General features: G+C 38.6%; 1 protein-coding gene across 19 annotated transcripts in view; it reads left to right on the forward strand.

Annotated features, from left to right (window-relative positions):
* MSI2 (musashi RNA binding protein 2) overlaps positions 1-14,062 on the forward strand; it is a 2,403,248-nt gene that overhangs the window by 1,936,819 nt on the left and 452,367 nt on the right. For all 19 annotated transcript variants that reach the window (XM_044054616.1, XM_044054614.1, XM_044054627.1 and 16 more), the window contains one exon: positions 13,286-13,360. In XM_044054616.1, the coding sequence (XP_043910551.1) occupies positions 13,286-13,360 (75 nt within the window). The remainder of the gene's footprint in view (positions 1-13,285; positions 13,361-14,062) is intronic.

The following is a 14,062-nucleotide window of genomic DNA, read 5'->3' on the forward strand; positions in this document are numbered from 1 at the left end:
GTACAATGAAGCTGAAGTGGAATTTTTATTAACACTATTGGGATTGGTGCTGGAACATAATGGCTTTTTGTTTGGTCAGGAATGGTATCTGCAGATTAAAGGTACCGCTGTGGGTATTTGCACCCATTTATGCAGGCCTTTTTATGGGGTATCTTGAATCACATTATATATGTAACGAAGACAATCAGTTTCTATCCCAGTTAATCATGTGGCGCAGATACTTGGATGATTGTTGGGTAGTCTGGAATGGCAGTCTGGAAAGTTGGAGTACATTTGTAGCCTACTTGAAAAACAACAAATATGGTATATATTTTAGTGGGAAAATTGATTTGTTTAATGTAGAGTTCTTGGATGTAAAAGTGTAACTAAAGTTATAGATGGTACTGTAGTTACTAGTCTCTGTCGCAAACATTTTCCAATGATTCTTTATTACATGCTAGGCGCATTCTGCCATATAATTGATAATATTCCAAAAGCCCAGTTTTGAGAATCAGACGTATCTGCTCCATTGATAGGGATTTTACTGCTGAAGCTCAAAACCTCAGCACTAGATTCAAATCAAGGGGATATAGTGATACCCTGATCTATAAGGCTCACCAGTTGTACATTCAAATATTGCGGTCTGAATTGTTGCAGAATACAAAAACTAAGCAACTAGATGAAGGTGGGAAGCTTAGGATGATTATTGCTTTTGCCACAAACACCTTTAAGATCCAATCTGTTATAGCTAAATATTGGCATATATTGAAGTCGGATCATTTGTTTGGACCACTGCTGAATGATAGTTGCAAGTTTGATTATCGCAGGGTAAAACACTGGGAGAGCATTTTTTGGCTTATAAGAAAGGATATACTTATGGTACTGGTTCTGTAGTTAAAACACTAGTGGGATGCACCTTTTGTGGTCATTGTAAATTTTGTAAGTTAATATCCAGGACTAAATCTTTCACCTCGGTAAATACCCCCAAAGTATATGATGTAAGACATTTGATTACATGTAAGAGTGAATGGGTTATATACATGGCTCTGTATGTCAGTGTGGGTCATTTTACATTGGACAAACGTCATATTCATTTAAACAGAAGATAGCACGCCACGTGAGTGACATTAAATGTAAACGTACATGTAGTGCATTATATAAACATATATTACAACACAATTCAGCCCATTTTGTTTTTCTGGGGTAGATAAAGTGGAGGGGGATCATCTTACGCTTTCTAAAACATATGAAATTTTAACTAGAAAGGAACAACGTATGTGGATTATTAACTTGGGAGCATTATTTAAACATGGTCTAAATGACCATTGGTAATATGGATCATCTGTGTTAGTATATTATATATGCATGTTGAGAGGTGTAATGTATATGTGTTTGTGTGTGTGCACAGAAATATATTTTTCTATATATAGAGAGTTGTACGTTGATAGAAATGTGTGTAATATTGTATGGAATTTCTGGGAATTGAGTATTACTATACTGTGACTTTAAACACTGTTTTTTTCTCTCTCTCTCTCTCTATATATATATATATATATATATATATATATATATATTTAGGGTATACTGCTTCTAGTTACACACTGATGAATGACACCATGTGGTGAAACCGGTCTGAGTACGCACCACTGCTTCGTTTGCTTTATTTTTCAGTGCTGGAGTTTTGTGGCATTTTTGGTTTATCTCCGAGCACTCTGGTCATCGCACACCATTTTTTTTGTTTATTTATATATATATATATATATATATATATATATATATATATATATATATATGAGCCTTAATTGCGTAGCTGTGAAGTAACCCTTCAAATCAGGTAGTCTTAAACCATCTTGTTTTAAGGAGAGATTCGACTTATCTATCTTAACTCTTGCCCTCTCCCCTCCCAAATAAATTCCTTAAACTCTCTATTAATTCTTGTCCACAACTTCTCTCATTGATAAAAATATGCCTGATCTATGTAAAAAATTAAAGGGACTAAAGGCATTTTTACTACTGCTTCATAGGCTCTCAGGTGATTACTAGTCTACTAGCACAAGACCATTTACAAGCCTAGCAAATCACACTTAGTGGGTCTTTGGGTGTTTGAGCCCTGAGTCATTTTACAGACTGGCTTTGTCCATAAGGGACGTGGGCAGTATCCTGGGAGTTCATTTATGGTTCCCCATCCATTTATCCAAATTCTTTTTGAAGTGAGTGAGGGACGAGCTTTGTGTTACAAAGATGGGACGTTTATTTAGTAGACAAGGTAGCCTTTGGGATACGAGTCTGTCTCTCCAGCAAGTTCTTTTAGAGTTACAAATAAGGTTCAGGTCCATGGAACATGTAACACGTGTAATTTTTGTTGCAAATGTGTACCATTTTCATCAGGGCTGGGTCAGAAAATGCCTTGTAGGTTAGGCACAAGTCCCCTCTCAATAAACGATATGAGATGGAGTAAAGTGATAGGGCCATTACTCAGTCTGCATAAGGCATGTGTCTTACATTTCATATTTTTTTTAGTGAGAAACCTCTGGGGCTAGTTCGGTACAAGTGCCTAGTTAGGTACATGCAGAAGGGAGCATTGTATATGATTATAGGCCCGATGAGGTCTGAGTAAAGTGGCATCATGACTTCTTTTGATCTTGATGCCATGCCTTTACTTATAAGTTGAGCCACACAGAAGGATTTCCTCACTACCGAAGTTACATGGCGGTCAAAGTTTAGGTTACTATCTACCTATGTTCCTAAGTCCCTCACCACTAGGTCTACTTTTAGGGGTATGCTATTAATATTATAATTTGCAGGGATATCTGATTTACTAATGGATATGATTACACATTTTTTTGCATTTCGTCTCAGACCATGCTTTTGGCACCAGTTGTTTGTTATTTATAAGCCTGTTTGTAGGATGTCTACATCTTTTCAGTATTCAGTGATTGCTTCCAGCTTCCAGTTGTCAGCAAACTTAGTGAGCCAGAGGCTCCCAACTTTGGCCTTCTCTTCAGAGAAGTATATACCAAGCAGGAAGGGTTCCACCACTGAGCCCTGTTGGATACTGCCAGTAACAGGTTTCTTATCAGACGTGGATTCACTTATCTGGACAACAGTCAGTGAGCCAGCTGGCTCCATCTGACAGTGTATGGGTTTATGCCTAATTCAGTAAGTTTATCTATGGTCCCTGAATGGAAGATTGTGTCAAAATCTTTGGCCAGGTCTAGATAAGTAGTATGTACCGTTTTACCCTCATCCATGGCCCTAGGGGCTTTCTAGAAGAAGTCCACCAGATTCAGCAGGAAAGACCTTCCTTTGACAAAGCCAAAGTAGATCTGATCCAGTGTTTGGAGAATTCCTATGTTATTATTGATCAGGTCCATGATAATTCTTTCCGTGGCCTTACAAATAAGACTGATCAAGCTTATGGGTTTGTTGATGGGCCCCCTTATGCAGAGGGACAACTGTTGCAGTCCTCCTTTCCTCTGGGACAAAGCCCATCTGGAGGCAGTGGTTATAGCCTTGATAGTTTCTGTTTTAAGCTATTTAAGAAGCATCCTAGAATGTTGTTGAGACCCATGTAGGCTGTGTTTTTGGCTTTAACAAACACAGTGAGGATCTGTTCCCTAATAATGACTGGTAGGGGATGGTTGCAGGTATTTCTTTGGATGTGGTAAGAGGTGATGGGGGGAGTTTGAACCAAACTTATCAGGCAGCAGATTTGCTATAGTTTCAGGCTGGGTGTAAGTGTTGCTGTTCATGATTAACTGTGCACATTGCTAACCATTTCCCCTGAGGTTTAAGAACACAATTAAAAAAGCCTTAAGGTTATCTTTCACCTAAGGGGTTATCTTTGCCTCATAGTTTGCTTTGGCAGATTTGACCAGCTCATTAAAAATGATTGTTTAGACTGGTGAGTTTCTTTTTTTACACTGTTTTGTCTGTCCCTTTTCCTTTTGTTGAATAGCCTATTTATGCTAGGGGTACAACAGCGTGGTTTATTTTGGCCATTGATCATAGATTTGACTCAAACAGGTACTACCTCCATTCTGCAGCTATGAATGTGGTTATACAGTGCTTTTGTGCACATCTCAGAGGAGGCCTCAGTGCCATCCGGGTTTGGAGGGGCTTGGAAGTTTAATAAACTGTCACATAGTTTGAGGTAAATGGCCTTAGCAAAGTTCTTAACAGGTTTGGAGTTTGATGGGTGTTCTCTGTCAGTTTTAATACTAAAGGAGATCATTTAGTGGTCAAATCTTACCAGGGAGGAGTTAATGTATGAGAAGGAGCAGCCTCCCCCCCATATTTGTGAATACTAGGTCTAAGATATTTGTATCACTAGTGGGGAAACAACTAGTTGCTCCGGGGTGTTTGTGTTGACAAAGTCTAAAAACTTCAGAGCAAGTGAATTATGGGTTGTATAAGTCTCCCAGTTTATGGAGGGGTAGTTGAAGTCACCCATAAGTATGGTGTTAGGCTGAATGTTAATATATTCCAGTAGGTTTAGGTAAGAGATGTGGTTTTCCAGACTCATGTTAGGGGATCTGTAGGTAGCAAGGATGTGATGGGTCGTACCTATGGTTAGTTGGGCATGGAGCAGCTCAAGCAAGTCATGTTGTTGGACCAGTCTAGCAGTGTACTTGTCCGTTATGAACACTGAGAGACCTCCTCTGTTTTTTTTATCCTGAGCTAAGACGGATAGAAATGTATGAAAAGCATTGTAGCCTTTGATGTTCTGGGCACTTTCCATGGTTCTGAACTATATTTCCATGACTAAACATATGTCTGCATTCTCCAGGGTGAGGAATGCTTCCAGGGAGTGCAGTTTTTTATTTAGCATTGAGCAGCAGTACCTTTACATAGTCTTGACTGATATTTGTTACATTGGAGGGTTTAACAACTTGGCATGGCCTAAAAAAGGCACTATGGGGACAGACAACAGTTTTGCCAGTATCTGAAAGCCATGTGGTGACAAGTGCAAACCATCTCTGGCAAAGCATTGTGGTTTCTCGATCATGTCTCCCCAGGCTGACAGATATTGGATCTTCTTGTTGTGACACCAGAAACTAATTGTTAAAGTCAATCTTTTTTTGCTGGTGCTGTGGCATCATCAGTGGTGAAGATAGGATGGTACTCAAGGCTAGATTCATACCCGCCTGGGACATATATTCAGAGCTCCATCATGTCTCTCTTCGTGTAGAACAGTGAGGTACATCTTAAGTCATTTATACCTACATGGATTATGACCATGTCATACTAGTACTTGTGATTTAAATACCTAAATGAATGTGTTGTCTGGTGGATCCTGACTCCAGACAGACAGCTCACTGTGATCTTCTCCTTGTTCATCCTGGTAAGGAGTACATTAGTATAGCTTACAATGGAATCCTGAATAACTAGCAGTTTGGCTGTGTGGTGTGTTGTCTTTTGGGCTTGGATGTGGGGCTACTATAATTTTCAGAGTTATGTTTTGAGTGAGGTGCTACCTGTTTTTAGTGTACAATGGGTCCGCTTAGAGATGCTTTTAGGAGGTCACTGTAGATTACAAGTTTGTTTCTTACTGTTGGTAGTGGTGTCTTGGGTGTAAAGTTGACAACCTGGTTTGCATTTTTCGTGTGTGCATGTGACTGATTTGCCTCCAGTGACATTGGGTATCTACAGTTCTCACACACTGTGTTTGTCGGTTCTAAAATTAAATGGTTATCAGTCAACATGCACTACAGTGCCTCAGGATGCCCGTTTCTTCCAGGCCAGAAACAGAGATGACAGGGAAACTCCTATCCATTAAACTAGATCCTCAGTAGATGGGGGTGTGTAGGGGGGAGTCACTAAAATGTGTGAGAGTGTTTAGTAGTATACTGTTAGATGACCTGCAGTGGTGCTGTCCTCTTTGCAAACTGGATGAGCTTTGAACAGCTATAAACAGTGGGAGACTATAGAGAGCGTTACCTATAGAGGATTTTAAACTTGAGAGGTTTGCTTATACAAAAGGCATGGGTAACCACATTTATGCAAATCTGAGGTTTTTATACCAGCAGGATGAAAGAATTTTACATAGGTAAACCCTCAGGCCAGTCAGATAAACACACAATAAGCCTTCTACCAACAGTTCCCAACTTGGATGGGTTGAATCAGCCTTCTGCTCCAACCAGTATGCAGAAAAAACATCTTAATGTAAACCAAACTGGTTATGAACTCAAGTGCAGTAACAGATGCATTACAGCAAAAGGCAGAACTCAGGCAGTATCAGGAATCCTTGGAAATAAATTCACAAACCCTGAGAAATGTTCACAAATACAGAAAGAATGTGTGCAAAGATAGGAGAACTTCTAGAAACACAGAAAAATGTGGCGACATTTAGAAATATTTTGGCAAACTCAGGACAGCTTTTGCAATATCAGAGGAGGTTAAGAAGTACCAGAATACTGTTAGAATGACCTAAGAGCAGATGGCATTTCTTTAACAAGTGCAGACTGAAAAAAGAGTTAAAGTCAACCAAGTCAATAAATTCAGCACAAAAATGTTGAATGGCACTGAGATAGTTAGAGCAAGTGCAAAAAAAAAAAAAAAAAAAAACTTGCATCAGCTTTGTATGTCCACATATGGTTTTAGAAGTAATCCAGTGTCTTGTAGTCACAGGTGTCAAAACTAGACACAAGGAAACTCTGAATAAATGAGCTTTACTCTCCTCGTCCATAATCAGGAGCTTCAGTCTCTTCCTATATACCTTTAGCTGCCTCAGCAGAATTCATCTTAATCCATACACCTAAGTACTTCATTTTGTCATATCCCCATAAATATATGGGTATTGAGCAAATTCATGTGTGGTTGCATAGTTTATTTTCTAACTTTTGTTTTATGTCTTGCAAAACATGCAACTGTCTTGAAATGTTCTGTAACACAGAGATGTCTTTTTTCTGGATTTTTCAAATAGAAAATAATGTCATCTGCAAATAAAGCTAACTTTTCATAATTACTGTACCATTTATGTAATTGAATTTTTGAGTCTCTTATTTTCTGTGTCAGTGCCTCTAAATATAAATCAAATAAAGGGGAAAAGAGGACATCCCTGTTAGTTCCTGACTGTCTTCGATCCCTGTCTTCATTTGATATAAACTTTTTATATACCAGTTAGTTTTGTGTATATGCTTTTTTAACTATGGTTTCAACCCATTTGGTTTCTTCCTGGAGAGAGAGAACATTACATCGTGGCCTTCATGCTGGCAGCCATCAGGATTTTTTTGTTATATAAGCCCAAATTTTTCTTGAGCGCTGCTTATGCAGTCATGGGGGAGGCATGCAGTGAGTGCAGTTTGTGGCCTATTAGGAACCCCCACGCCATCCAAACAGACATCTCCTACTAAGTTCCTGATCTTCACCCTACAACATGTTCTCAACCTCCTCCCTGGGAGAGATTAGCAATCAGTGCTTCTGCACTTCTATTTGGCTGTTGGTTCCATATGTGCGTAGGCCATTATATATATATACCCAGGCTGACTAGACCTTAGTCATATCCCTGTCTCTCTGTGTCATGAAGCTTGTCTCTATGTTTGCTTGTTGATGGAAATCTTAGTAAACAAGCAAATGTTCAAAGACTTGGAGGCAAATGAAATTCTGCATTTTGCCAGCTAGGTATTGAATTCTTAAAGCCTTGTTTATTTTTATAGTACAGCATCAAAAATAACAAAATACAAGAATAAGGAATAAGGAAAACTGATTGCATCATTACAGCTAATCTAGACTGTTTTGTTTCTTGATGCTGAATACTAGTACAGCCATTTTAAAGTAGACTGCAACACGCCACCATTTTCTTTTACTACTGTTTTAGCAAAACATCTAAAAACTGGTTATTTGTGGGTAGAATGTTATGTGGAAAGAGTTGCATTTAACTTGATCAAAATATCATGGGCCAATAAATCAGATTAACTTTGTCAGTGGGTTATGACTTCCCCTTACTGGGTATGTGTAAATGTGCTATAGTCCCAGCTAGGGAAACCGCAGCTAGAAATGGGTACATCACATTACCGCATTTCCCATATTGTGCTATGAGTTATTTAAGAAGGGGAGATTACCAAAAAAAGCAGAAACTCTAAGCCTCATGGTGGTTTAGGAAGTTTAATGTGTTGCAAAGACTATACTACTCATATGTGAAAACAGGGAGATAAGGTTGGTGGAGGCTATTAAGTAATAAAAGGAATATCGAGACAGAGAAACTTAAGGAGTTGCACCTCTGTTACAGCACCTGAAGAGGGATGGGAGAAGGGGAAAGTTTGGCAGCTGGATATTTCAAATTAAACTTGAAATATTTTTGATGGAACTGTAGTGGACTGCGGAATAATTTGACAAAAAGGTGGCTGAACAAAATGGGTTTTGGGGCTTCAGAAGTGGATGGAATAGAATGCGAAGAGGGAAGTGGGGGCAGCTTTTTAATGCTATCTGCATGGTCAGTCATATATTTCACACTGTTCCTGCAGATGGAAGTGTGCATACCTAGAGTTTACTACAGTGGCAGGGGCCAACAGCAACTTTTTATCCAGTATCAGCAGAAACAGAGAAGAGGAAGGAAGTAAATGCCTTCCCTAAAATTTCTATTTGTGGAATTATAACACAGATTCTAGAGATAGGGGTCACTTAAATGGGACATTTTCAGTCGTTACAGCCAGGCACATGGTGGCAGAAGTAGCTTAACAACTAAAGATAACAAACCTTGCACCTGGTTGGTAAACCTAGCTGTTTACTTATGTGTGCCTACAAGTTGTTTGTTTTACTCAATTAGCAAGTACTGTGGAGCATCTTGTTACCATGATAAGTCAGACACTGGCTGGAAGGTCATTAATTCTGAGTAAACAGTGGACTAGATGCTAAAGGATATGTGCACGGTACAAAAAAAAAAAAAAGAATGGACAACAGCAGAGAAATATACAAGCATTACTTGCTGGTATAAAACTGCAACTTGTCGACTGAACTGAAACGTGACTTAGCCAGTGATATGTTTTCTTTCATGTGATGTCCTTCCATGTCACAGTTGCAGTATTCATAACAGTAGGGATCCTCTGCCAAGGGAGGCCCGACACCTGGACAGTATACCAAAGCCTTTAGGTTGCCTTAAGGTACGCGGTACGTAACATGTATGATCCTCATGTAACATAGGGCATAAAGGTGACATTCAGATGTACCATACTTGGAACTTCTTTGCTGCCAGTCCGAACGCCATCTCTGATTGTCGGTCTGATCGCCTGAGTCATTCCTGGTGTAGCTAGCCATTCAGATAAGTGCCCCATTGGGGATTTTTGCTTGTCTTCTTTTTGCTTTTGTATTGTTGTGGGGTTTTATGTTATCCAGAAAGGGTAAATGCCAGTATGGGAGACAGATTCATTTGTAATATGTTAATACATCTCTTCTGATAAAACATCAGTGCTCAGAATCCATTGTATAATAGCTATTATTTTAAGTTCTAAGTGATTTCTGTATTTAATGCACATTGATCTATGTATTATCCTAGCTGGTATTGTCAGAAATGTTTCAGTAACATGTAGATTTAAAAAAAGACCTAATGACTATCATCAGTCAGTCACTTGAAAATAGTCTGAAGGATCCTGGAGCAGCTGAACAATTTTATGGACAGTCTGTGCTTCTTTTAGTACATTTGTTAGCAATAAGCAGAGGTCCTTGCTCGGATTTAGTTATTACTTGCATTTATTATGTCATCTGAAATGACTTCAGTAATGGGAAATGTCATCTAGGAGACATGAAGGCTGCCATTTGTCAGAATTCACCCAAATAAGGATTTTAAGTCAATACATCTATGTTCAACTTCTAAAGATTTTCCAATCCGTTTAAATGAGCAGAAAGAAAATGCTCATTTGTTTTTTTCTAGAAACTCCTCCTAGGACTTTCAGTTTTATAGAATGTTGCTGATAATACATCTAAATGCATAGCAGTGAAAGTCCCAGTCCCAACTTTAAGGCATACTGTTTTCAGTAACTGTAAGGCATCATCAGAAAATGCCTCTGCAATAATCACAGACCACATTGTTTTATGGAGAGGTGATGTTTGCACTAACATAAATTCGGTGCAATTCTGTGTAACATAGAATGATGATTGATTCTGCAGTGTTGTAAATGAAATGATTAGCACTGAAATTGCATTTCTTAATTATTTATGTAAGAATCTTAAAGGACAGAAAGGGTTAGGAATTAGCATAATAGTTACATTTTTTTCTCTCTCAGACACAAGATTCTCATCTTTGAGGGAAATTGGCTAGGCTTAAAACAGCCCACAGAAGTAGCTAGCCTAGTATGAAAGTGACATTGTGATGTACGTTATTCACATAGATCTTTGTGAGCCGATCCATTGGATAAGAGTAGCACCCACATATGCAAGGTCATCATATAGTGGTACGTAGTACTGCAGTACAGTAAAAGTCAAGCCATAGCCACCAAAATAAGCAGGTAAAAGACATTTCAGTTAACAGGAAAAATGTCCCCCTCCTCACAAGATTTTGAAGATTAGTATGTTACTTGGTGGTATAGTTAAGGACCTTGGCCTCAAGCTGTGCGGTTCCTGTTTGTGAGTTTTATAGCTTGATATAGTTTTGGGGTGCTTTCGTAGATTATTCCTCAGTGATAAATCACTTATTGCTGGTGCTTCATCTTCTTTGGCTTCACCAACAGTGCTGTATTGTGTGGGTTTGCATGTTTTACTGTTGTACACAAGGGTTTTCACAAGGATATGCTAATAATAATCCTATTCATTAAGCAGGTAGGCCCACTAGAGAGACAGTCCCTTTTCAGGGGTGACCCAGGAGCAATGTCTGGTTAAGTGACTTGTTCAAGGCTAATACAGTAGGCAAACAAGGGCTGAGACGATCAAAACCTGTTACACAGGAAGTACAGCTCACAGCCTTAACCTTTCCGACAATTGCCAGACTGGCTTCTTTTCATATCTCAAAGACAAAGGTGGCTCAGTTTACAAGGGAACAATGGGAGGACATGTGTGACTCCCAAGCATGTAACAAAGTCCAGGATGTTTAGGATTTTTGCTTGAAAGTGTTTGTATAGGTACTTTTTATATTCCAAGCAGACTTCAAAGAATTTTTCTTCGAGTAAAGAGCTAGTATTGGAGGTGTGATGGGGAACATGCTTTTCGGAAGTGGAATGGGTTGGCAGATTTAAAAAATTCCCTACAGAGTAAGCACTCTGTCAGAAATGTTGGGGAAGCAAATTGCTATCAGTAAGCAAATGATTCTTTGGTGCTTGAGATACAGGGCCTAAATTGCAATGACATAGCAAGGTCTTTCTAAGTTAAATTGCATTGGCTACCAAAAAAAAAAAAGCAGTTACTAGAAAATGGAAATCAAATTCAAAGCCAAGTATGTTTGAAGCATCGGATATTGCAAGAGAGATAAAAGAACTGGAAGTGGGAGCTTTCGAAAGGGAAGGAGCACATTACATATAAATAAATGGAATTTGTGGGAGTAATAAATACAGAATAATGTTTGCGAGTAGGAGGAGTGAGGTTTAAGGAAAGGCAGGAATTGAGCAATTTATGTGATGTCAGACTATTATAAACATGTATGTAATGCATGTAAAAGCAAAAAGTGTTAATATGGTTTGTTTTCTGCTGATCTATGCATGCCTATGTCGTAAGTGATAATTTAGTAAAAGTGTTTAAAAAAAGGCATAGGTGGGTCACTTCATGATGGTTCAGTTTGTCACTAGGTATGTGTACGTGCATCTCATGATGAACTTGGATCCCATCCATCTGAGATTAGTTCCTACTTTGCATCATCCACTGCTGTGTTATACTAGGTTCTTGCTCTCTTCACCCTGAATTAGATAAATAGGTACTGAAAACAGATGGCTGGATGTATGTTTGGTAGGATAACAGAAGTAACAGTTAAAAAACTGTTTAAAATTTTTCTTTCGTCTTTCGTCTTTTCCTGGTTAGGAGTCGCCACAACGGAACTCCGGTCCGCTAATGATTGGCAGTAGATTTTTCACAAATGCCGTGGTGCCAGCTCGATGTTCAACCTTCAATGAAGGCACGCCCATTTAAGCATGTCTTTCGAATGCCCACCCAACTGTGGGGAGGACATGCAGACTCCACACAGAAGGCACTCCCTGCACTCCAGCCGAGACTCGGACAGGAGAGCCTCTTGCTGTGATGTTACTAAAAGCACCATACATCAGTCAAATTAAGCAAATGAGAATTGACAAAAGAAATGCTACATTTGAGTACCATATTATAGTTAGTTTGTATTTTTATATGATCTCGGTTTTAGGGCAGCTTTAGAATTTTCACATTTACAAGCGAGTTGAAGTCAGTTTTCAGAACATAGTGAAGTTTAAGGCAAAGGATCATGATTAAAAGCACCTGTACGACTGGTTTTTGAAATCCACTGATTTACATGTAGCTTTAATACTTGTTTAGGGCAAGACTGTTGTGCTTTAGACTGTTGAACATAGATGTTGTTTGAATAGATAGTCAAACTTTTATCTAGACAGGTGAGCTGAAATACTAAGGCCCCTTTTCACTTATGACTTTGCTAAATTAAAAATAAATAAGTAAACAGATGGAAGTGTTGAACGCAGCATGTGCACACTGGTTTACCTTGTAATTGAAACTGATCTTGATAGATAACCTTTATATATTGACCAGGTGAAAACAGATATCTTAACTGCAGCCTCATGTGGATAAGTAACATTATATTTTGTAGGAAAAATACATCAATAACAGCACTCATACACTTACAAGAATCTTTTATTTTATATTTCATTATTGTGTATGCTGATAGTTCATAAGGCTTTTTCCTACTGATTTGGAAGATGACTATGAATTTGCAGTCTGTATGTAAATAGTGCTGTAGCAGAACACAGCAGTGAATGTTGTGTTGGGATTTTCCATATATTTTATGTAGATGACCAGTTTGTAGTGGATGACAACTCTAGGATGATATAGTGGCACAGTGATTTGCATTGCTGCCTTATGGCATTTGGTTCTCCAGTTTGGTTTTGGGTCGGGGTGGCTTCTCTACAGAATTTGCATCTTGTCCCTGGTTTTAGGTCTTCCGGTTTTCTGCCCACATCCTAAAGACATGCTGTAGGTCATTTGCCAATTCTGCAAATTGCCTGTAGGTATTTGTGCTGCATATGTCAGATTGTATGTGTGTTCGGTCATAGAATTACCCTCACTGAATGCCAGCATTCTCTGTGTGTCCCATACAACCCTGAACTAAATTAAGCAAGTAATTGGAGAATGAATGAATAACAGCAGTAGTACTTTTTAACTGAATTTGCTTCATTTCATTTTTCAGGTTACCCAAATATTGTAGCAACATATGGCCGAGGTTACCCTGGCTTTGCTCCAAGCTACAGCTATCAGTTTCCTGGTACGTATATCTTTATACTGCTATTACTAACACCTTCTCTTTGTGGTGTCTGTGTGTGTATATGTATATACACACACACACACACACACACACACACACACACACACACACACACAGTATATAAAGCATCCTTAAGAATGTGATTACTTGTTCACTTCTAATAATTTTAGATGCCTTCTGAAATGAACTTTTTAAAAGCTGCAGACCAGGTTATATTTATTGTAAAACTATTTATGGATGTACTCCGTTAAAATGCAGGAGGTGAGAAAAGATAAATGACCCTAATTGAGAAAAACTGCATATTTTAGTGGGCACGAATTAGGAGCTAATGGAAGAATGTGAAATTAAACTTGCACAAGTATGTCCAATTAGTGCCATGTGCTGATTATAACTTGCATAAAAATAGCAAGTGTATCTGCATTAGTTCAGACCTCTAACATTTAAACAGAGCCATCGCTAATATGAAATTTGTTTTCAGCTTTGTCTTTACTTTATCACCTGTAATTGTCTGCTTTATTGTGAAAACTGCAGTAGTTTACTGGCTTTGTCTAGCAAGGCAGATTGAAATGTTAACACACCTTGCCTAACAGTGTAGCTGATGAGACAGTCTCAGTTTGTAGAGTCCTTTTTTTGTAGAAATGACCTCAGGGAACTTCTAGTGACACCTCCCACTTGTTTTACATTTCTGATACAGTGTTCTGT

Source organism: Protopterus annectens, chromosome 13.part0, assembly GCF_019279795.1.
Source record: "Protopterus annectens isolate FY-2018-M chromosome 13.part0, PAN1.0, whole genome shotgun sequence".
In the NCBI taxonomy this organism is placed as follows: Eukaryota; Metazoa; Chordata; order Ceratodontiformes; family Protopteridae; genus Protopterus; species Protopterus annectens.